This window comes from Ascaphus truei, chromosome 1, assembly GCF_040206685.1.
Source record: "Ascaphus truei isolate aAscTru1 chromosome 1, aAscTru1.hap1, whole genome shotgun sequence".
Classification (NCBI taxonomy): domain Eukaryota; kingdom Metazoa; phylum Chordata; class Amphibia; order Anura; family Ascaphidae; genus Ascaphus; species Ascaphus truei.
The window spans coordinates 552,529,089-552,554,794 of record NC_134483.1 but is presented as its reverse complement, the minus strand read 5'-3'; the positions used below and the strand labels follow the sequence as shown (position 1 = coordinate 552,554,794).

Genomic DNA, 25,706 nt, shown 5'->3' with positions numbered 1-25,706 from the left:
CTGAGACAGATCTAGGAAAGAGTAGAGGGATTCTGGCAGCAGCGTTTAGGATAGATTGTAGGGGAGACAGGTGAGAGGCAGGAAGGCCGAACAGCAGGAGGTTACAGTAATCAAGACGGGAGAGAATGAGGGCCTGAGTCAGAGTTTTAGCAGTCGAGCAACAGAGGAAAGGGCGTATCTTTGTTATATTGCGGAGGAAAAAGCGACAGGTTTTATATATGTTTTGAATGTGAGGGGCGAATGTGAGAGAATAGTGTATAGTGTTTGACTGTCAGCCTGTGTGCAGGGTGCGAGTATGTCAGTGTGTGTGTAAGCCTGTGTGTAGTGTGTGTCAGCCTGTGTGTAGTGTGTGTGTGTCAGTCTGTGTTTGTGTGTCAGCCTGTGTATAGTGTGTGTGTCTGTGTGTGTGTGTGTGTGTGCGTGCACTCTTGCACAGATTTTGCACGCCCCTCACACCAACGTCAGTTAGTAATTGTATTGTCCCTGAATATATTTGTATATAGTTATCATTATATCCCCTCTTAGACGCCTCTTTTCTAATGTAAATAAATCTAAGTTAGTAAAGTGGGGGAATTTATTGTTGGAAAGAAAAGAAGCGCTCTAAGAATAAACTGCCCCCCCCCCAGCCCTCGCTCAAGAGCCCCCCGGGCCTCCCGGCACACCCTGAGGGCCCTCACTGGTACCCCCGGGCCCCCTGAGGTCCCCCCCTGTTACCCGCCTGAAGGCCCCCCCTGAGGTCCCCCCGGCACGCCCTGAAGGCCCCCCTGGTACCCCCCTGAAGTCCCCCCGGCATGCCCTGAGGGCCCCCCCTGAAGTCCCCCCGGCATGCCCTGAGGGCACCCCCTGAAGTCCCCCCGGCATGCCCTGAGGGCACCCCAGCATGCCCTGAGGGCCCTCACTGGTACCCCCGGGCCCCCTGAGGGCCCCCCCTGGTACCCGCCTGAAGGCCCCCCCTGAAGTCCCCCCGGCATGCCCTGAGGGCCCTCACTGGTACCCCCGGGCCCCCTGAGGTCCCCCCCTGGTACCCGCCTGAAGGCCCCCCCTGAGGTCCCCCCGGCACGCCCTGAAGGCCCCCCTGGTACCCCCCTGAAGGCCCCCCCTGAAGTCCCCCCGGCATGCCCTGAGGGCCCCCCCTGAAGTCCCCCCGGCATGCCCTGAGGGCACCCCTTGAAGTCCCCCCGGCATGCCCTGAGGGCACCCCCTGAAGTCCCCCCGGCATGCCCTGAGGGCCCTCACTGGTACCCCCGGGCCCCCTGAGGGCCCCCCCTGGTACCCCCCTGAAGGCCCCCCTGGCGGCACACTGTGTTACCTGGGACTCGAACCCATGGTCTTTAGGGACAGCTTTTTGGTTGCTCCTTTTTTTAACCATCTGTAGGAACATGTAACATAGTAACAATAAGTAACATAGTAACAATAGTACCTTTCCCATCTAAAAAGATGTCCAACCTTTTTTTTAAACATATCTCCTGTATCTGCCATCACAGTCTCCATGGGTAATGAATCCCACACTGTAACTGCCCTTACTGTAAAGAACCCTTTCCTTTGTTGCTGGTGAAATCTCCTTTCCTGCAACCTTAAGGGATGGCCCCGAGTCCTTAGTACTGCCCGTGGGATGAATAGTGCCTGTCAGCTCCTTAGGCCAGGGCCATGGTCAAAAAGACTGCGCAGAGCGGCGCTGAGGGGAAACATCATGCCTATGTGCACGGCTTTAGACGGCGCTTCCGCAGGCTTCCGCAGGCTTCCGCAGGCGTGCGGAGGCGTGTGGAATTGCAGCCGACAGTGAAATTTAAGTTTTCCCGCTGAGGGAAGCGGGGGGCCAAAAGCCAATGGCAGTCCATGACGTCGGTGGCGCGCTAGCCCCGCCTCCCGCCCGGCTCCCACCCGGCTGACGCTCATGCAGGGACACAAAAAAGGAGAGAATGTGCGTCAGCGCTGCCCAGCGCTGTCTGGATTACCATGTCCGAGGCCTTATTCAGTTGCATGCGTCTCTGCTCTGGAGACTGACAGTGTCTGTGTTATAGACACATTGTTTCAATCCCGGCTCTTCCCACTCAGTCAGCGGGTTGCTATAGCAACCTCTCAGTTTTTCTATCTGACAATGGGCTATTCCACCACCCCTGTCTCTGCTGACAAGATAGTTCAGTCCCATTACTTTCCTGTGTGACACTTCTCCCCTTACTTCCTTTTCAAGCCAGAGAGTGAGTACCTTCCATGCTATCACCCCTGGCAAGGCCATTCCGTTTTACACGTCCTTCCCTCGATACAGGGCACGCCTCGTAGAGAAGCCCTCTCTACCACACCTACAAGCACCTTTATTCCCCTGACTTTTGCAATAAAGCTAGAAAAGACAAAAGGACTTGTTGTGCTTTGGAAGAGGGAAGGGATGAGTTAAGCTATCTGGCTCCATTCGCATCCACACGTGACCCTGGTTCCAGAGTAAACAGTTATTTTGAAAGCTCCTTGTACTGTATATACTGTATAGTTATCATATCCCCTCTCAGACGCCTCTTTTCTAATGTAAATAAATCTAATTTAGCTAGCCTCTCCTCATAAGTTAAATTGTCCATCCCCTTTATTCATTTGGTGGCTCTTCTCTGCACTCTCCCTAGTTCCATAAAGGATTGGTGCCCAAAGTTGTACTCCATATTCAAGGCGTGGTCTTACTAATGCTTTGTAGAGGGGTATAATTATGCTGTGATAATGAGAATAAAGGGCAGAGCTGGGATTAGAAGTAACACATGCAGTAATACATACACTAAATACCTCTCACCCCCCTAATCCCCAGGCTGCAGGTGTGTGAGAGGTATTAGTGAGTATATAAGATATACTCGGCCCTTGCATGGGGCGGATTAGTAGAGCGGGGGAGTTTATTCCGCGTTCTTTTAATAAAAGAAGCAGTGAATAAACTGCCCCCCCGCACGGTGAGTTACCTGGGACCCCCCCGCACGGACTTGGGGGGCGGCTTTTTCGTTGCTCGTTTTTTTACTTGTCTGAAACAATATGATACGGACAAAGTGTGAGCCAGCGGTATATGTGTGTGTGGGTGTGTGGGTGTGTGGGTGTGTCAGAGTGTGTGAGTGTCAGGGTGTGTCAGGGTGTGTCAGGGTGTGTCAGGGTGTGTCAGGGTGTGTCAGGGTGTGTCAGAGTGTCAGAGTGTCAGAGTGTCAGAGTGTGAGAGTGTGAGAGTGTGAGAGTGTGAGAGTGTGAGAGTGTGAGAGTGTGAGAGTGTGAGAGTGTGAGAGTGTGAGAGTGTGAGAGTGTGAGAGTGTGAGAGTGTGAGAGTGTGTGTGTCCAGCTGCAGCTGCCAATAATACACAGGAACACGTACCTCTCACCCCCTCCAAATACTCAGACATCAGGGACACATACCCATCATCCCCTCCTAAAACTCAGACATCGGGGACATATACCTCCCACCCCCGCCTAATACACAGGAACACATACCTCTCACCTCCTCCTAATACACAGACATCAGGGACACATACTGTACCTCTCACCCCCTCCTAATACACAGATATCAGGGACACGCACCTCTCACCTCCTCCTAATACACAGACATCAGGGACACATACTGTACCTCTCACCCCCTCCTAATACACAGGCATCAGGGACACATACCCATCATCCCCTCCTAAAACTCAGACATCGGGGACATATACCTCCCACCCCCGCCTAATACACAGGAACACATACCTCTCACCTCCTCCTAATACACAGACATCAGGGACACATACTGTACCTCTCACCCCCTCCTAATACACAGATATCAGGGACACGCACCTCTCACCTCCTCCTAATACACAGACATCAGGGACACATACTGTACCTCTCACCCCCTCCTAATACACAGACATTAGGGACACGCACCTCTCACCTCCTCCTAATACACAGTCATCAGGGACACGTAGCTCTCACCCCCTCCTAATACACAGGCATCAGGGACACATACCCACTCCTAATACACAGAACAGGGCCTCACCCCCTCCTAATACACAGACATCAGGGACACATACCCACTCCTAATACACAGAACAGGGCCTCACCCCCTCCTAATACACAGTGCCTCTCCTATTATTACTTCTTATTGCCAATAAATCGTGAACACGTGTCCCAGGATTCAGCAGAGCATCGCTCCCCCAAACCATCTCTGCAGAGCATCGCTCCCCCAAACCATCTCTGCAGAGCATCGCTCCCCCAAACCATCTCTGCAGAGCATCGCTCCCCCAAACCATCTCTGCAGAGCATCGCTCCCCCAAACCATCTCTGCAGAGCATCGCTCCCCCAAACCATCTCTGCAGAGCATCGCTCCCCCAAACCATCTCTGCAGAGCATCATTCCCCCAAACCATCTCTGTAGAGCATCGCTCCCCCAAACCCATCTCTGCAGAGCATCGCTCCCCCAAACCCATCTCTGCAGAGCATCGCTCCCTCACGCCGACCTCTGCAGCACATCTCTTCCTCACGCCCACTTATGCAGCACATCTCTCCCTCACGCCCACCTCTGCAGCACATCTCCCCCTCACGCCCACCTCTGCAGCACATCTCTCCCTCACGCCCACCTCTGCAGCACATCTCACACCCACCTCTGCAGCACATCTCCCCCTCACACCCACCTCTGCAGCACATCTCCCCCTCACGCCCACCTCTGCAGCACATCTCCCCCTCACGCCCACCTCTGCAGCACATATCTCCCTCACGCCCACCTCTGCAGCACATCTCACACCCACCTCTGCAGCACATCTCCCCCTCACACCCACCTCTGCAGCACATCTCTCCCTCACGCCCACCTCTGCAGCACATCTCCCCCTCACACCCACCTCTGCAGCACATCTCCCCCTCACACCCACCTCTGCAGCACATCTCCCCCTCACACCCACCTCTGCAGCACATCTCCCCCTCAAGCCCACCTCTGCAGCACATCTCCCCCTCACGTCCACCTCTGCAGCACATCTCCCCCTCACGTCCACCTCTGCAGCACATCTCCCCCTCACGCCCACCTCTGCAGCACATCTCCCCCTCACGCCCACCTCTGCAGCACATCTCCCCCTCACGCCCACCTCTGCAGCACATCTCTCCCTCACGCCCACCTCTGCAGCACATCTCTCCCTCACGCCCACCTCTGCAGCACATCTCCCCCTCACGCCCACCTCTGCAGCACATCTCCCCCTCACGCCCACCTCTGCAGCACATCTCTCCCTCACGCCCCCACCTCTGCAGCACATCCCCCCTCACACCCACCTCTGCAGCACATCTCCCCCTCACGCCCCCACCTCTGCAGCACATCTCCCCCTCACGCCCACCTCTGCAGCACATCTCTCCCTCACGCCCACCTCTGCAGCACATCTCCCCCTCACGCCCACCTCTGCAGCACATCTCACACCCACCTCTGCAGCACATCTCCCCCTCACGCCCACCTCTGCAGCACATCTCACACCCACCTCTGCAGCACATCTCCCCCTCACGCCCACCTCTGCAGCACATCTCCCCCTCACGCCCCCACCTCTGCAGCACATCTCCCCCTCACGCCCACCTCTGCAGCACATCTCCCCCTCACGCCCACCTCTGCAGCACATCTCTCCCTCACGCCCACCTCTGCAGCACATCTCACACCCACCTCTGCAGCACATCTCCCCCTCACGCCCACCTCTGCAGCACATCTCCCCCTCACGCCCCCACCTCTGCAGCACATCTCCCCCTCATGCCCACCTCTGCAGCACATCTCCCCCTCACACCCACCTCTGCAGCACATCTCTCCCTCACACCCACCTCTGCAGCACATCTCCCCCTCACACCCACCTCTGCAGCACATCTCTCCCTCACACCCACCTCTGCAGCACATCTCCCCCTCACGCCCCCACCTCTGCAGCACATCTCCCCCTCACACCCACCTCTGCAGCACATCTCCCCCTCACACCCACCTCTGCAGCACATCTCCCCCTCACGCCCACCTCTGCAGCACATCTCACACCCACCTCTGCAGCACATCTCCCCCTCACACCCACCTCTGCAGCACATCTCCCCCTCACGCCCACCTGTGCAGCACATCTCCCCCTCACGCCCACCTCTGCAGCACATCTCCCCCTCACGCCCACCTCTGCAGCACATCTCACACCCACCTCTGCAGCACATCTCTCCCTCACGCCCACCTCTGCAGCACATCTCTCCCTCACACCCACCTCTGCAGCACATCTCTCCTCACGCCCACCTCTGCAGCACATCTCCCCCTCACGCCAACCTCTGCAGCACATCTCTCCCTCACGCCCACCTCTGCAGCACATCTCTCCCTCACGCACACCTCTGCAGCACATCTCTCCCTCACGCACACCTCTGCAGCACATCTCCCCCTCACACCCACCTCTGCAGCACATCTCCCCCTCACACCCACCTCTGCAGCACATCTCCCCCTCACACCCACCTCTGCAGCACATCTCCCCCTCACGCCCCCACCTCTGCAGCACATCTCCCCCTCACACCCACCTCTGCAGCACATCTCACACCCACCTCTGCAGCACATCTCCCCCTCACGCCCACGCCCACCTCTGCAGCACATCTCCCCCTCACGCCCACCTCTGCAGCACATCTCTCCCTCACACCCACCTCTGCAGCACATCTCCCCCTCACGCCCACCTCTGCAGCACATCTCCCCCTCACGCCCACCTCTGCAGCACATCTCTCCCTCACGCCCACCTCTGCAGCACATCTCCCCCTCAAGCCCACCTCTGCAGCACATCTCCCCCTCAAGCCCACCTCTGCAGCACATCTCCCCCTCACGCCCACCTCTGCAGCACATCTCCCCCTCACGCCCACCTCTGCAGCACATCTCCCCCTCACGCCCCCACCTCTGCAGCACATCTCCCCCTCACACCCACCTCTGAAGCACATCTCCCCCTCACGTCCACCTCTGCAGCACATCTCCCCCTCACGCACACCTCTGCAGCACATCTCCCCCTCACGCCCCCACCTCTGCAGCACATCTCCCCCTCACGCCCACCTCTGCAGCACATCTCTCCCTCACGCCCACCTCTGCAGCACATCTCCCCCTCACACCCACCTCTGCAGCACATCTCCCCCTCACGCCCCCACCTCTGCAGCACATCTCCCCCTCACGCCCACCTCTGCAGCACATCTCTCCCTCACGCCCACCTCTGCAGTACATCTCCCCCTCACACCCACCTCTGCAGCACATCTCCCCCTCACGCCCACCTCTGCAGCACATCTCTCCCTCACACCCACCTCTGCAGCACATCTCCCCCTCACGCCCACCTCTGCAGCACATCTCTCCCTCACGCCCACCTCTGCAGCACATCTCACACCCACCTCTGCAGCACATCTCCCCCTCACGCCCACCTCTGCAGCACATCTCCCCCTCACGCCCCCACCTCTGCAGCACATCTCCCCCTCACGCCCCCACCTCTGCAGCACATCTCCCCCTCACGCCCCCACCTCTGCAGAACATCTCCCCCTCACACCCACCTCTGCAGCACATTTCCCCCTCACGCCCACCTCTGCAGCACATCTCCCCCTCACACCCACCTCTGCAGCACATCTCCCCCTCACGCCCCCACCTCTGCAGCACATCTCCCCCTCACGCCCACCTCTGCAGCACATCTCTCCCTCACGCCCACCTCTGCAGCACATCTCCCCCTCACACCCACCTCTGCAGCACATCTCCCCCTCACGCCCCCACCTCTGCAGCACATCTCCCCCTCACGCCCACCTCTGCAGCACATCTCTCCCTCACGCCCACCTCTGCAGTACATCTCCCCCTCACACCCACCTCTGCAGCACATCTCCCCCTCACGCCCACCTCTGCAGCACATCTCTCCCTCACACCCACCTCTGCAGCACATCTCCCCCTCACGCCCACCTCTGCAGCACATCTCTCCCTCACGCCCACCTCTGCAGCACATCTCACACCCACCTCTGCAGCACATCTCCCCCTCACGCCCACCTCTGCAGCACATCTCCCCCTCACGCCCCCACCTCTGCAGCACATCTCCCCCTCACGCCCCCACCTCTGCAGCACATCTCCCCCTCACGCCCCCACCTCTGCAGAACATCTCCCCCTCACACCCACCTCTGCAGCACATCTCCCCCTCACGCCCACCTCTGCAGCACATCTCCCCCTCACACCCACCTCTGCAGCACATCTCCCCCTCACACCCACCTCTGCAGCACATCTCCCCCTCACGCCCACCTCTGCAGTACATCTCACACCCACCTCTGCAGCACATTTCCCCCTCACACCCACCTCTGCAGCACATCTCCCCCTCACGCCCACCTGTGCAGCACATCTCCCCCTCACGCCCACCTCTGCAGCACATCTCCCCCTCACGCCCACCTCTGCAGCACATCTCACACCCACCTCTGCAGCACATCTCTCCCTCACACCCACCTCTGCAGCACATCTCCCCCTCACACCCACCTCTGCAGCACATCTCCCCCTCACGCCCACCTCTGCAGCACATCTCCCCCTCACGCCCACCTCTGCAGCACATCTCCCCCTCACGCCCACCTCTGCAGCACATCTCTCCCTCACGCACACCTCTGCAGCACATCTCCCCCTCACGCCCACCTCTGCAGCACATCTCCCCCTCACGCCCACCTCTGCAGCACATCTCTCCCTCACGCCCACCTCTGCAGCACATCTCACACCCACCTCTGCAGCACATCTCCCCCTCACACCCACCTCTGCAGCACATCTCCCCCTCACGCCCACCTCTGCAGCACATCTCCCCCTCACGCCCCCACCTCTGCAGCACATCTCCCCCTCACGCCCACCTCTGCAGCACATCTCTCCCTCACGCCCACCTCTGCAGCACATCTCCCCCTCACACCCACCTCTGCAGCACATCTCCCCCTCACGCCCTCCTCTGCAGCACATCTCTCCCTCACACCCACCTCTGCAGCACATCTCCCCCTCACGCCCACCTCTGCAGCACATCTCTCCCTCACGCCCACCTCTGCAGCACATCTCACACCCACCTCTGCAGCACATCTCCCCCTCACGCCCACCTCTGCAGCACATCTCCCCCTCACGCCCCCACCTCTGCAGCACATCTCCCCCTCACGCCCCCACCTCTGCAGCACATCTCCCCCTCACACCCACCTCTGCAGCACATCTCCCCCTCACGCCCACCTCTGCAGCACATCTCACACCCACCTCTGCAGCACATTTCCCCCTCACACCCACCTCTGCAGCACATCTCCCCCTCACGCCCACCTGTGCAGCACATCTCCCCCTCACGCCCACCTCTGCAGCACATCTCCCCCTCACGCCCACCTCTGCAGCACATCTCACACCCACCTCTGCAGCACATCTCTCCCTCACGCCCACCTCTGCAGCACATCTCTCCCTCACACCCACCTCTGCAGCACATCTCCCCCTCACGCCCACCTCTGCAGCACATCTCCCCCTCACGCCCACCTCTGCAGCACATCTCTCCCTCACGCACACCTCTGCAGCACATCTCCCCCTCACGCCCACCTGTGCAGCACATCTCTCCTCACGCCCACCTCTGCAGCACATCTCTCCCTCACACCCACCTCTGCAGCACATCTCCCCCTCACACCCACCTCTGCAGCACACCTCCCCCTCACGTCCACCTCTGCAGCACACCTCCCCCTCACGTCCACCTCTGCAGCACACCTCCCCCTCACGTCCACCTCTGCAGCACACCTCCCCCTCACGTCCACCTCTGCAGCACACCTCCCCCTCACGTCCACCTCTGCAGCACATCTCCCCCTCACACCCACCTCTGCAGCACATCTCCCCCTCACACCCACCTCTGCAGCACATCTCCCTTCCAAGCCCACATCTGCAGCACATCTCTCCCTCACACCCACCTCTGCAGCACATCTCCCTTCCAAACCCACCTCTGCAGCACATCTCCCCCTCACACCCACCTCTGCAGCACATCTCCCTTCCAAGCCCACCTCTGCAGCACATCTCTCCCTCACACCCACCTCTGCAGCACATCTCCCCCTCACGCCCACCTGTGCAGCGCATCTCTCCCTCACGCCCACCTCTGCAGCACATCTCCCCCTCACGCCCACCTCTGCAGCACATTTCCCCTTACTTGTAGAAGTTCTTGTTGATCCTCTTGTCTGACGGGAACCCCAGCATCCCGCACACCACGCGGCTATCCTTGCTGCTCCAGCCCACGTCACACACCTGACCCCACGAGTCGCGGTGGTGGATCTCCACGATGCCCTCGCTCACCGGGAGACGCTTCTTAGCGCTGGCGATTACGGGACGCAGGCGCACCTCCTCCACCTGCCGCGGCTCTGTCTGCGGGGACATGGGGGGACAGAGGGTAACACGGGGGGAGGGGGAGAGGGTGACACGGGGGGAGAGGGTGACACAGGGGGAGGGGGAGAGGGTGACATGGGGGGAGGGGGAGAGGGTGACATGGGGGGAGGGGGAGAGGTTGACACGGGGAGGGGGGAGAGGGTGACACAAGGGGAGGGACAGAGGGCGACACTGGGGGAGGGACAGAGGGCGACACTTTGGGAGGTACAGTGGGCGACACTTTGGGAGGTACAGTGGGCGACACTGGGGGAGGGACAGAGGGTGACACTGGGGGAGGGACAGAGGGCGACATGGGGAAGGGACAGAGGGCGACATGGGGGAGGGACAGAGGGCGACATGGGGGAGGGACAGAGGGCGACATGGGGGAGGGACAGAGGGCGACATGGGGGAGGGACAGAGGGTGACATGGGGGAGGGACAGAGGGTGACATGGGGGAGGGACAGAGGGTGACATGGGGGAGGGACAGAGGGTGACACGGGGAGGGACAGAGGGTGACACGGGGGAGGGACAGAGGGTGACATGGGGAGGGACAGAGGGTGACACGGGGGAGGGACAGAGGGTGACACGGGGGGGAGGGACAGAGGGTGACACGGGTGGGAGGGACAGAAGGTGACATGGGAGAAGGACAGAGGGTGACACGGGGGGAGGGACAGAGGGTTACATGGGGGGAGGAGGGAGAGTGGTGACACGGGGAAGAAACACAGGTGACACGGGGACGGGGAGAGTGTGACACGGGGGAGAGTGACACAGGGGAGAGTGTGACACGGGGGAGGGGTGTGACACGGGGAGGGGTGTGACACGGGGAGGGGTGTGACATGGGGAGGGGTGTGACACGGGGCAGAGTGTGACACGGGGCAGAGTGTAATGGTGAAGGGGTACCCATGCCATTAATAAAGGTATTTGGCCCGGCTGGGTGCCCCTGAGCCATATTGAGGAATTGTAGATTGCCAGCTCTGCAACCCAGTAATGGCAGGAACCCTGTGATTTTAATAAAAATGCCTGTGTCTCCCCCACCATGTATAAGGTGGTGAGAATAATGTCATTTCTAAATGCAATGAATAACTGTAGCAGTGTTTCCCTGTAAACTGCGCAATGGAAAAATGTTTTTAAAACCAACAGCTCGCAGCATAGCAAGCGGCGTTTAGCTAACTTCTGCTGGGAAGCTCCTAGTGTGCTGAGATTTGCTGTGAGCGCTGGGTGGGTAAAATCATGGAAAAGTTTATAGTGCAATTTTTATAAAGTTATATAAAAATTGATGAATGAAAGTCCCCCTATTTTAATTGTTACAACAGTATAGGCATAAGGGGATTTTCATTCAGACAGCCGGAAGAGAGGAAACCCTGAATTTGTAATCACTGTACTTTAGAAATGCATAGCAGGAAATTCCTGCGAGGTAAGCGACGCATATTTACCCAGACTTCTAAGACACCCCGCTGGCTCAGAGCCAAGATGTCTGAAAAAGTCTGGAGTGAAAAGGCTTCGGCCGACTAAGGTGTTAAGTGGGGAGGGGTAATGCAAGTATCCCCATCTTAGTAAATTTCCGACCAGCACAGACAAAATGTCGCCAGGTAAGGGGGACGGGGCTGGTATGCTAAGAGGCAAAGGTGCGAGGTTCGTGCATGCCCTTAGCAAACTAAGAAGCCCTCTGCCAGGTTTTGCCAAGTATGGGCAACTCTGGGATAGGTGGGAATATTTGTTCCCATGGAGAGATTGGCTGCAGAGGTTAAAGATAGAGGTTTTTACTGCATAAGAATCCCTGCAGCCGATCGGGAGTCAGTTTCATCTAAGCTTGACTTTAAACTTTTTACCATAGTAACCCAAGTCAAGAGTTTGTAAGAACTAAGGATTCCATAACCAATCCTATGGCGGTAGAACGAAGAAAGCAGCTCCGGCGGAGAAACAGCGGTTTCGAGAGGCGCCACTATCCAAAGACTGTTTTCGGCTCTGTTTGCGCACAGATAAATTGTGCCTAGAGACTGTATTTCAAAAGATTTCGTTTTGGGAATAGAAGATTTCGTTTTACCCCGTCCAAGTAAGTGTATTTCAAGTGTTTTTGTAAACAAACGTGTGTGTTCATTCTGTAAATAAATCACAATTTATTTTATCTCTTGCCTTGCTCAATCAAAGGATCCGGGTATTAAGGTGTTAAAAGTGCTGGTCTCCCATGATAGATGTGAGTGACACGGGGGAGCATGACATGGGGAGGGGTGTGGCACGGGGCAGAGAGTGACAGGGGGAGGGGTTTGACACAGGGCAGTGTGACACGGGGGGGTGTGACACGGGTAGGAGTGTGATAATGGTAGGGGTGTGACACAGGGCAGAGAGTGACACAGGGCAGAGAGTGACACGGGGAGGAGTGTGACACGGGGCAGAGAGTGACATGGTGCAGTGTACCCTATCTGTTACCTCGATGGTGTTTGGCTCCACGTATCCAGGAATCTTCTCGTCTTTGCAGATGACTCCGGCGTCCTCCTCGTGGGTACAGTCGCTGTTCCCCCACCCACGGGACTTACAGTCGGAGATGCTCTTCTCGTTTCCCACACAGTTCACGTTATCCAACCAAACCCGACCTTCGTGGGGGAAAAACAGCGGTGAGGATCCTGACATGATCGTGAACCATGCCCCCGTAAACACACACTGCCCCAGAGCCCACTACAAAGACTAGCCCAGATTCATAATAAACTATTCCATGCAACCCCGCGCTCAACCCCAACTCCCAAACCCTCTTCACCTGTTAAACCCTCAAAGGTTAAAAATTGTATCTGTCAGCTCTGTCCCCTTCAGGGACTGAAAAGGTTAAAGAAGTATGTGTCAGCTTTGTTTTTCTCAGAGACCAAAATGGTAAAAGTATTTTCGTTTTGGGACCAGCTGTATTAGCATGTCATCTACAAAAGAAGTAAGACCACCAAGCCTTATATGACCCCATTAAATAGCTGTTGCTCAGCAGTAAAATGTTTTACAGAAAAGGCATTTTTAAAGGTTACATGTAAATTTAGATATGTGATCTATATATGGGAACTCAGTTTGTAACAGATGTAATGAACTGACAACGGCTTTATGTATATAAGATCGCTCCGTCCACATATTAAACAGTTGTGAGAAACCAGTATCCCGTGTGTTCCTGTTTTCTCGCACTCCGGGCTCGTCGTAACTGTCATATCTGAGACCAAAAGAATATAGCAGTGCCGTGAGGAAAGCTCCCTGGGTCGAGTGTGTGTAAAGTTGCCTGCCCCAGGTCTGATCAGGTAGATTGGACCTACTGCACCGACACACTTTATTCGAGCAAATACCCAGTATGTACCTGGCAGATACCTGGAATGCGCCGCTCCTCACCTCTGACAAGCCCCGTTGCGTTTGCCTTCCCAGCCTGGGTTCATGCCTGGCTGACGGGCGGCTGATCTGTTAAATGATAATGATTAGGATTTAATAGGCTGCAATGCTTCGCGTGTCTACCAGATGGCATAAATTCATGAATTGTAATGCAGTATATATTTATATACTGTGCAGTATTGCAGCCAGCGGGAATAAAATGCTTCAATCCCTGCATGGAAAATACCTCAATGGACTTCCGGTATGGCGCCAGGGCTGTGAGGACGCACTGAGAAGAGCTCCGCTGGCCCGCCGGGGAAAACCGCTGTAACCGCGAGAAAATAGCCGGCAAAAATCAGTCAGAATTTAAAGGGACAGGCACCCCAACAAGCGGAGGCACCTGCATGGAGAAATATCTCTCCAAAACTGCACAGATGGCCCCAAAACAGCAGCAACAGCGCCAGGACAAGGGAGAGAGAAGGAGAGAGACACAGAAAATGGCCGACAGCCACGAGGCTCAGGCAGGAGAATCCAGCCAGAACGGGGAAGCAGACAAGCAGGCACAAACAAGGTCAGAGCATGAAAGTATTGCAAAGGCTGTAGCAAGAGAAATTCTCCCCCAATTTGATAAAAAAATTGACAAAATAAAAACATCCATAGAAGAGCTGAAAAATGAGCTGTCAGCACACACCTCAAGAGTGGAAGAGGCTGAAACAAGAATTAGCACTATGGAGGACGAAATGTCTGACGTGCATCAAGCACTAGAAACAATGCGGAAAAAAAACTGCATATTAGAGGAAAAAGTAGACGACCTTGAAAACCGGTCCCGACGAAACAATATAAGACTGATAGGAGTACCTGAATCAATAAAACAGCACCAGCTCATAGAGTTCTGCGAGAAATGGATCCCAGAACATCTTGGACTATCCGCAGACAATGCAATAAAGATAGAGAGAGCGCACAGAATGGGTGCTGCAAGACAAGACCAAGAAACTAAACCTAGAGCAATAATAGCAAAGATTCTCAACTTTGAAGACAAAGTCAGAATTATCAAAGCTTTCAAGGAGACGGACCAACTGACATTTGAGAACAAGAGAATAATGATTTTTCAGGACTATTCGGCCACGGTCTCACAAAAAAGGAGAGAATTTAGCAGGGTATGTACCACTCTCTACAAGCAAAAACGGAAATTCGCATTGATTTACCCAGCAACTCTAAAAATATACACCGACACAGGGGTGAAAACCTTCACATCCCACGACCTGGCGGAAAAGTACGTGACAAAGACGACAATCCCCAGGAACGCAGAGGAGGACCGGAATGACACAAGAGACGATGACCGCTAAAGTGGACAGATGCAGAGCCCAAGATTACATTTTACTTGAAAGAGACTGAATTAAGACATTTGTCCCGTGTCCCATGATAAAAGATAAAAAAAAAAAAAAAAGTGAATGTATGGGGGTGTGCAAGAACATAAGCATAAGTGTGGCCCAAGAAGGGGTATGAACAAGCATAGAGTGAGTGACAGTACATAGGGATATATATAGATATCTGAATGTGTAACTGATATTAACCCGCAAAGGAATGCTTGCTGGAATGGATGCAAAGGAGTGACCAAACCGGGAGGGGGGGGAGATAGAAAGATACAACAGGGGAGGGAGAGACAAGAACGCCTCAGGCAAGAGAATGGAGGGGGGGGGGGGGAAAGAGGGAAGGGGAGGAAAGGGACACGAGGGGGATGAGAGGGGGGGGAGAGAGGGGGAGTGGAGAGAAGGGGGGAGGAGAGAAGAGAGAGGGAGGAGGGAGGGGGGGGGGAGGATGATGAAGAAAGGGAGGGGCAAGCGAAAAAGAAAGAGAGGTCAAAACAAAAAAGCATAAAAACATAACAATGTGATTGTGATTGTCATGCAATAACCTGAAAGTTCTTTTTTTTATCCTATTGTGTTCTTATTGAGTTAAACCTACAGTAGACTCCTGGTATCGCAACGGGGAGAAAGCAGCATAGTCAGAACAAGAAGAGATAAAGACAGATAACGGACAGAAACAGACAACCTAACAGCAAGAAAATAACCGATCCCCAAGGGGGACAGAGACGGGCAACCACGACACTGATGTAAGGTATACAGCTACACAACCACATGAACATACAAACAATGAGACCAAGAGAATAGCGGGAAGGAGGGCGCACACACACACACACACACATGCCACAACAATAGAAGCACTCATAACATCAGCAAGAAACGTAAGGAGACGAACAAGAGGGAAACATAGACATACAGACACCTTAATATACGGCCAAAGATAGGAAGAAACAAGGACAAAATAGCCAAGGGACAGGGACACAACAACAAAACCGAAACAAAAGAATAAAACAAAAAATGACACGCAACAGAAAAAAAAAAAAAAAAAAAAAAACTATACGAAAATAGCCTAAAGAGAAAAAAAAAAAAAAAAAAAAAATACAAAATAAAATAGTAAATATACCCCCCGGCGGGGACAAGGAGACTAAAGTGCATACACAAGGAGACACACAAGAGGGTAGAAAGTACACCTCTGGAAAAAAGTGAAGTCCAGAAAAGAAAGGAAAGTTAAAAGTTTAAACAGTTAAAAGGTTAAAAAAAAGTTAGAAGTTCTAATACAGAAAACCAGGCAGAGATCATGTTGACAAGCCAGGCTAACAAAAACATAAAAGAGTGTTGGGAACAAGTAGAAAAGAGAGAAAAACCCCAGAATATCATAATGAACAGGAAACAAGAGAAAGCAAACGATGACATACATAGAGGACACAGAACAGACTTAGACACAAAATGCATACTCGAATAATAACATGGAATGTGAAAGGGCTTAACAACCCAATAAAACGCAAAAAAGTATTAAGCTACCTAAAAAAACAAAAAGCAGACATAGCATTCCTGCAGGAGACGCATCTAAATTCAAAAGAAAGCAATAAACTACAAAGAGATTGGGTAGGACACAGCATTTTCTCCCCGGCAATAGGAAAAAAAGCAGGAGTGGCCATACTCATAAATAAAAATCTCCCCCTAGAAATAATCAACACAGAGAGAGACAGTGAGGGAAGATTCATAGTAGCAGAGGTCAGAAGTGGAGGAATAGACTACCTCCTAGGAAGTGTCTATGGACCAAATGACCATAAGACGGAGTTTTTCCAAGAAACTATAAACAAGATACTAAAATACAAACATAGAAACCTAATACTGGGGGGGGACTGGAACGCAATACAGGACAAGTTCCTAGACAGATCAAATCACAACGATAGCATGCCCAAAGACAGCGCCCAAACCAAAAATATGGAATTGATTAAAACAGCACTAGGGATAGTAGACGGATGGAGAACGCTCAACCCACTGGAGAGGGACTTCTCCTTCTACTCCAATGCACATAATTCATTTTCACGAATCGACGCAATATTACTAACACCGAACCTACTAAACAAAATAGCACACATAGACATGGGAGAGATAATTATATCTGACCACGCAATGGTACGCCTAGATCTAGATATGGGACTGGGCAGAGCAAGCCCAAACACCTGGAGATTCCCAAATTACCTAAGCAATAACGAAGACTTTGTGAATTACTTAAGGAGAGCCTGGGAGAGATTTGACAACACAAACCAAGAACACAGAGCAAACCCCATACTCTACTGGGAAACATCAAAAGCGGTAATTAGAGGGGACATTATGGCATATGTATCCAGAAGAAAGAAACAGGCAACACAGGAATTCTGTAAGGCCAGTAAAGAACTAAGCGAGGCATTCAAAATATTCAAAACAGACCCAACACCCCAAAACAAAGAAAACTATAGCCAGAAAAAATCCACATGTGAGGTATGGCTAGAAAAAAAAGAACTAGGGAAAAAATCAGTAAAAGAAGCCAAATTTTTCCGACACGGTAATAAGACGGGTAGACTCCTGGGAAATCTTATGCGTAACTACAGGCCAACTGCGCCCATCACTAAAATATATGATAAGACAGAGATAATCACAGAAGCAAAAAAAATAAACGAGGTGTTCAAAGAATACTACAGCAAACTGTATAGGGACGGACAAATAAATACAGAAGCAAGAGATATATTTTTTAAAGATATTAAAATACCTAAAGTAAGTCAAGAAGAAATAGATAGTTTAAACTCCCCTATCACTCAAAAAGAGATAAAGGACACAATCCAAAACCTAAAAAACTGCAAGGCCCCAGGTCCAGATGGCATGTCAGGGGAATACTACAAACTCCTAAAAGAAAACTTGATAGAACCATTACAACATCTATATCACAAAGCCCTTAAAGACGCCACGTTTATGCAAACAAGTGAAACAGCCCACATAATGCTAATACACAAACAGGGCAAGGACCCCCTAAGACCAGAATCGTATAGACCAATATCACTGATCAATCAAGACGCAAAAATATTCACCAAAATTATGGCAGATAGGTTAGCGAACATTCTTCCATCCTTGATACACCCTGACCAGTCGGGATTTGTCAAAGGAAGATCCGCAGTGAAAAACATCAGAAAAGTACTAGCGGCAATAGAGTGGGTCAGACTACACAAGATAGAGAATACAGCCCTAGTAACAATCGATGCCGAGAAAGCATTCGATAACATAATGTGGGAACATGTGTTCTTTGTGATAGATAAATTTGGATTCAAGGGAAACTTTAATAACATGTTAAAGGCAATGTACAACACCCCAAAGGCTAGAATAATAGCAGCAGGACACCTATCAAGCCCATTCCAACTATACAGAGGGACACGCCAGGGGTGCCCGCTGTCACCCCTGCTGTTCAATCTAGCTATAGAGCCTCTGGCTATCTACCTGAGACAAATGAAAGACTTTAAGGGGATAAAGATAAACAAAACAGAATTGAAACTATCAATGTTCGCTGACGACATACTAATGTTCATGACTAACCCAGACGAATCAATCAAAAGGGTCCTACAACAAATAGAGACATTCGGGTCATTCGCAGGCTTTAAAATAAATATATCTAAAACAGAAATGATGTACATCAAAAAAAACCCAGATACTAGGACACCATATAATTTCCCTATAAAAGTAACAAAAAAACCCATCAGATACCTAGGGATCATGCTGGAGGCAGAAATTTCCAGACTATACGAGAATAATTTTAAACCTATCATAAAAAAAATAGTACAGGAACTAAAAAACTGGACGACACTACCCTTATCGCTATTTGGGAGAGCAAGTGCGATCAAAATGATATCGTTTGCCAGACTCCTCTATCCTATGCAGACTCTCCCCATGCTCCTCAAACATGAAGACAATACGGCAATAAATAGAGCGATGACAAAATTCCTATGGGGAAACAAGAGAAGCAGAATAGCTCTAAAAAAACTACAACTACCAAAGGAAATGGGGGGTATCAACCTGCCAAACATCAGAAACTATAACATAGCAAGCATAATGAGACATGTAGGAGACTGGATAAATGATACCAATCACTACTCCTCCCTAGAAATAGAAAAGGAGTTCTCTCCAGAGACCTCCCTGAAAGAGCTATTACATACTAAATGGGGAGATATCCCAGTGACACAAAGAAACAACATACTAATCAAAGATACTATAGTAACATGGAAAACGGTCAGGAAAAAGTTTAAATTGTCACATACAATCTCAAGATATCTACCAATTCAAGACAACCCCAAATTTATACCAGGGCATACCCAAACATCATTCCAGATTTGGAAACAAAAAGGGATTACTTGCCTAAAAGACGTGATTAACACAGACAAACAGGAATATATGACATTCCAGGAGCTCGCACAAAAATGGGACATCCCCCAAAACCTAATACATGCTTTCTCATATACACAGTTAATCAGTTTCTGCAAAAAGCTGACAAATCACAAAACCACAGTACTAAATAACAATAGAATAGACGACTATTTTAAAGCAAAAGAGCAGGACAAAAGTAAATTGTCAGAGCTATACAGCATTATCAGAGATCAAGACATAGAGAGCACACACGCCAACACACTCAAGGCATGGAAAAAAGATTTCCCAGAAATACAAAACATGGAACAGCTAATACAGGGCATACACAGGGTGCACAAGATCATACCGTCAGAGACATGGAGAGAAATGCAATACAAAATAACACATAGAGCATACATAGCATTTAAACGACAGATAAAGACCAGGACAGAGGACACCACGTTTTGCCCAAAATGCAAGACACCAAAGGCGGACCTTAAACACTGCCTCTGGACATGCATACATATATCTAGATATTGGGACCAAGTGCTAGACTATATGAAAACAAAATTAAATGTCTCATGGACAAAGGACCCAATACCTATTATATTTGCAAATATAGAGAACTGGACGGAGGGCAAACAAATCAGCAGAGCAGTAACCAGACCCACAGAGATTATACTACTAGCGGCAAGAAAGACCATTATGATAAACTGGATACAAACACAACAGCCCTCAATGGAACAACTACATGACACATTATACAAACTAATGACAATAGACAAACTGGAGACGTCCACAGACAGAAACAGAACAACGAAAGAGTTCCGCCAGAGATGGGACTGGTTCCTCGAGGAAAGAGACTCGCAGACAGGGGACAGTCTAGTTTAGGGTAAAGACTGGAGACAGAGGACGGAAAGGGGTGAACAAGACCAACACGACAAGTTAGGTTAGAATACAAGGTTAAAGTTTAAGGTTAATTAGATAGGAATCGAGCTGGAGTAAAACGTATACAAAAAGTGTAATACAAGTATGTAATGAGGGAAACAGACCCGGAGAAAACACAATCGCTCGCACTCAGAGCAAAAAATGAATCCAAGCTTGAATTCAGAGTTAAGAAAAATGTATGATCAATATATGAAAAATATGTAAACAATATATGTGAACAATGTGCGACACAATGTACATGTAACAGCACAAACTTTTTCAAGTTGTTCGCCTGTATAATGAAAATGTACCCAATAAAAAAAGATTTGTGAAAATACCTCAATGCACTCGGGCAGAAAACAGTCACAAACCTCAATACACCCGGGTATACCCGAATTCGTGGGACTAGCCGAGCTCGAATAAAGTGTGTCGCCAGTGTAACAACTTGGTGTCAGAAAAGTGGGAATTGCACAGAAAAGGTGAGTAAAACGTATGTTATGGTTTCTCACCTTTTCTCTACGAATCTAAAGAATCTAAATTTTATAGGGCAGAAGAATCGAGGGTTTAAGTCCCTGATTTATATAACAAAGGGCTGGAGTCCCTGTTGTTTAATTGAAACGGGGTGTATATGGTGTCTCAGATATGATGGTAATTTAGGTTAAGATAAGAATTGTATATTATTACATACGCATAAAGTGTTTTATTTTCTGTATAAGATTTTATTAAGTATAAAACTAACCTTATTGTATGTTGTTAAGATAAAATTCCTTTATAAGTTGTTTATGGGATTATAAGGATATGAAGAAATGTACTGTAGTATGAGTTAAAATTACCCTTATGGATGGAAAGTGTTGCTAACTGAAATGTTTTACCATTTTAAAAATGTTTATCTATCCCCTGCCCCTATGGTATCGGGACAATTATTACCTCCATATGTTGCCCCCATTTACCACAGTGTCCCTGTTCTCAAACCCCCTGAGCACCTTAACCCTTTCTGGGTCACAGGCACAGAGGCATTCTTCAACTAAGAAGTTTTTATGACTTCACTAAGAACCCGACTGAACAGCCCCTAGATCACTCAATATTGAAATGCCTTTTACGCAGAGGAGGGGGAGGAGATGGACCCAAGGCAGAATTAACCTCTGTCAGGGACTGTTCACAGCACAGGGGACAAATAAAATACAATCTGTCCCCCTAAGTTAGGCAAAAAGTTATGTTGAAGAAAAGGAGAGTGTCGGGGAAATATGATAACTCCAAATTATATTAATTACAAGGAAAATGAAGGGACTGTATCTAAAAATTAAGTCAGCGGTCCCTCTCCTCCCAGTGCCTGCATGTATAAGCAGCTGTAGCCCCCACCTTTTTTTTCCCTTTCAGTTATTTTTACACAAGGCATAGGAATGTTGTAGACAGAGATCGTGAAGGAAAAAAAAAGACAAGAATTGGACAAATTACAGAAATGGGTTTCTTTTTGTTAAAATGTTGTTAGTAAGTCAGCATAGCTCTTAGGAGAGATAAAGACAGAAAATATAATTTTTCCAATCTAATCTTAAAACGTGAAACCCGAATTATTTGTGCCAGATTAATAGAGTATGAGTGCATATTGAGTTGAATTAATAATAAATTACCCGTCTGGATTGAAAAGTTTAAGGAGTCTTATATATTGCAAAGCTGAGTGGAAAACGAGATTATAGTAGGTATAAGTTTCTTTTCTCTTAGAATGTTTTATTACATTTTCAGGCATGAATATGATAAAAAGGTTGATTGTATGAATAATCCCTGTGTGTGTGTTTGTAAGAATCTAAGTGAACTCTATCCATGTGAAAGTTTTATGTGCATTGAATAATAAGAATACCGTTTAATTGTATGTATACAAAATTACTATCCAGGAACTTGCAAGTGCGTCTAAATTAAGAATATAATTAATTGCTCATGTTGAAATTTAATTTTTAAAGGTGTACACCCTCACTATAATATAAACTAATTAACACTGGGCAGAGGAGAGTTTTGGTAACTGTGGAGAAAAAGAAGCATAAAGAAAGGACAAAATTCGGAAAGGTCATTTGATCTTTACCATCTTTTTGTAAACAGTCCGGTCACTGGAATAATAAGGATGTCTGTCGTACTGGCCAGGCGATTTATTTCCTTAACCAGAATTACAATTCTTTTCCTCTAAATTTCCACAGATAAAATCAGGTGAATATGTTATATAGACATAACAAGCAGAATATATTCTAGACACAAAGCTAACTAGAAGCTCAGTATTTTTAAATTAGTTCTAAAGAAAAGTTAATTATGATATGGGGAAAGAGAAGGATATCTTTATTAATTTAGTTTGCAGGATCAAACTGTTTTGTTTTCCTATTTATTAGAATTGGTGAGAAAATATGTGTTTTTGTTGTTTTTGTAAAAGCTGTTTGAATGTGTGAGAGAAGTGTAAAATTCTGTTTGTTTTGTGTCCATGCTCTGTGTTCTTTTTGTGTGTAACCAGTAACTATAAACTGTTTAAAGTATATGTTAAGCCTATAATTTTCTGTTTAACAAAGATCCAGATTTAATTTTTGAATACCAGTAAAATGTTATCCTGTATCGGGCTGGGTGAGGAGCTTCATATTTTAAGCTGTCCCAATTGTATTGCAGTGTATGTTAAACTCCAGTAATTAACAGTTTTTTTTCTGTTACGAGGTTTTGGCAGGATGCCCAGAAAGTTATTTCAGCTTGCTGTATGGTCGGAAATGGACAAACAGTTGTAAACTGACTAATGTAGAGTTCTATATGGAATTATTTTTCTGCTAAATTGATCAAATATTTAATATTTTATCATTTTTAACCATCTTTTTCTCAAATGTGTCCCACTTTTTAATCTGTGTCTATAAGTTTTTTATGCTACAGTTTGTTCTTTCAGCAAACCAGATGTTATTTTGTGTTTTAAACATTTCTGTCAGAAGATTATAGCAGATTATATTTATATTCAGTAAAGTTTTGGGATTTTTTAATGTAAATTTTATACCCAAAGTTTTCAGGTTAGTTTTGCTATACATCATGCAATTAAGGTTATGTTTTAAATACTGTTATCCTTTGTGTGATATTGTTCACTTGTAATAAGATGTGAACAAAAGGAGGTGTATTATTGCTATCTTGTCTATCAGAAATACATTTTTCTCATGGGTAGACCAATGGTCACCCCAGGTACCTTGTAGATTTAATGTTGTATGAGTATGCTCCAAACAGACGATTTTAATCAGCGTCTACTGTGTGAAACTAATGCAATTGTTTGTGTCTCATGTCCAATGTCTTTCCAATTAGATGAAGATAAAGGTGACTGGCTCAAGCATATTCTACACAAAAGCGCTTTTCATCTAAAATGAAGAAGCCCATTCCAAATTCTACCCAGTCAGAGTATTTTTCCTGGATCCATGTTACGCAAGTGCACCCACAGTCGCTTTAAATTAAACCGCAACACAGGAGGGAAATATAATGGAGAAAAACCTCGCTCTAACCCCTTGTTGGTGAAAGCGTGCTGCCTAGGGATATAGAAAATAGATAAAGATGTGTGCCAAGGAAGGTACACTGAAGAATCCCCTTGCAGGCCTTTATAGTATAGACGGTCAGGGGTGGATGTAGTGAATAGTTTAAACTTTATTAAATAACTGTGTAAATGTGTAATTAAAACAGTATATAGTGCAGTACCATACACTAAAATAAAAGATAGACAGTGACGTCTATATTACTCCGCCAAGCGTCTCGCTGAGCTCTTGGGCTCTAGTCAATGTAGTATCGTAGCTACATAGAATACCTATAGTCCTTCAAATCACATGAGACAGAGACTGATTCTCCAGGATCATCAGGGTCACTTAACACCACCTCGATTCAGAGACAATATTTGAACCTATTCAATACATTTTTCATGATCCTGGAGAATCAGTCTCTGTCTCAGTACACTGATTTTTTGATAAACTGTCCCATTCAAACACAGTTCAAGGTGTATTTTATCCCTGTGCTTGGACACAGATGTCCAAACATAAATTACCTTGAACACATATTCTATCATCAAATCCACACTCCCAGTGGGGACCAAGGGGAATTATCATTAGTGATCGTACAGTGCACAATATCACATTATCTGATCACATATACTTACCTCTACCACGGAGCATGTGATTTGAAGGACTATAGGTATTCTATGTAGCTACGATACTACATTGACCAGAGCCCAAGAGCTCAGCGAGACGCTTGGCGGAGTAATATAGACGTCACTGTCTATCTTTTATTTTAGTGTATGGTACTGCACTATATACTGTTTTAATTACACATTTACACAGTTATTTAATAAAGTTTAAACTATTCACTACATCCACCCCTGACCGTCTATACTATAAAGGTCTGCGGTGCGCCTGCAAGGGGATTCTTCAGTGTACCTTCCTCGCAACACAGGAGGGAAGGCCTAAAGACACAGCTATTTTCAGTTGGTGTTTTGGGTCATAATAAAACCCGGCACTAACCAAGAAGGGAGAAGAGTTCATAGACAGAAAATCCGGACCTCAATATATTAACTTTTAACTTTTTAATAACATTTTTACAGGTTTTATTATTTTAATTATAATGTTGATTCTATTAGGTTTATATAAGTGGTGTTCACATGAAGATGATAGGGTAGTAACAGGAATATTTTGTTTAATAATATGTCTTTTGTTTTATTGTCCTGTGTATAGCACATATGCACACCTTCTTGTTATATAATGGAATCCTGGTGAACAAAGCCCACATCTTATGTGCAATGTAACCCAATGTACTATCCATACCCAATAAGTTGCACCCCAGGAACACGAGAGTTATATTTAAGCCCTTGGAAAAAGACAATATGTTATAAGATATTTTTAGAATATATTTGTATATATATTTATATTTGTATATATATATATATATATATAAGAAATTGGTTCCGAAGGGAGTAGAAATACGAGTTTGCCCTAGGGAAGTTATTGACTCTGTGATAGGACAGATAGAATATTACCCTGCAACTAGACCAGGTTATGTTATTTAGGAAAAGTGGTTCCAGTGTTTAAAGGTAAAGATGAATGTTGGGATTTGTTGGGACTTGGTGGTTAGATTATTTTGCTGGGAGCGAAGCTAGTGAATGTTTTTGTATGTGTGTCTGTCCTACTCATTACTCTCTGTGTTATGAACAGCAAAACTTTGGTCCAGAAGTGCGTTGCAACCCCCCCACCGAAGCTATGTCTCTTTTTGGTGATGAAGATGTCAGCAGTCCCCCAGAGGAAGAGACCGGAGAAGTAATCAACTGGGCCGATACAATGGCCAGAAAGGAATCAAGTTATGCACTATGGGACTATTTTTTGGTCCAGCAGGACTATGATATGGTTAACTGTTCTTTAAATAGACTGTCTCTAAAGGATAAGAGGG

The 25,706-nt window shown here is 48.7% G+C and overlaps 1 protein-coding gene across 4 annotated transcripts in view; it reads right to left on the bottom strand.

The window, feature by feature from the left end:
• Positions 1-25,706, bottom strand: part of LOXL3 (lysyl oxidase like 3) — a 244,974-nt gene that overhangs the window by 162,889 nt on the left and 56,379 nt on the right. For all 4 annotated transcript variants that reach the window (XM_075573920.1, XM_075573929.1, XM_075573947.1 and 1 more), the window contains exons 3-4: positions 12,718-12,881; positions 10,079-10,290 (exon numbers count right to left, since the gene is read on the bottom strand). In XM_075573920.1, the coding sequence (XP_075430035.1) occupies positions 10,079-10,290; positions 12,718-12,881 (376 nt within the window). The remainder of the gene's footprint in view (positions 1-10,078; positions 10,291-12,717; positions 12,882-25,706) is intronic.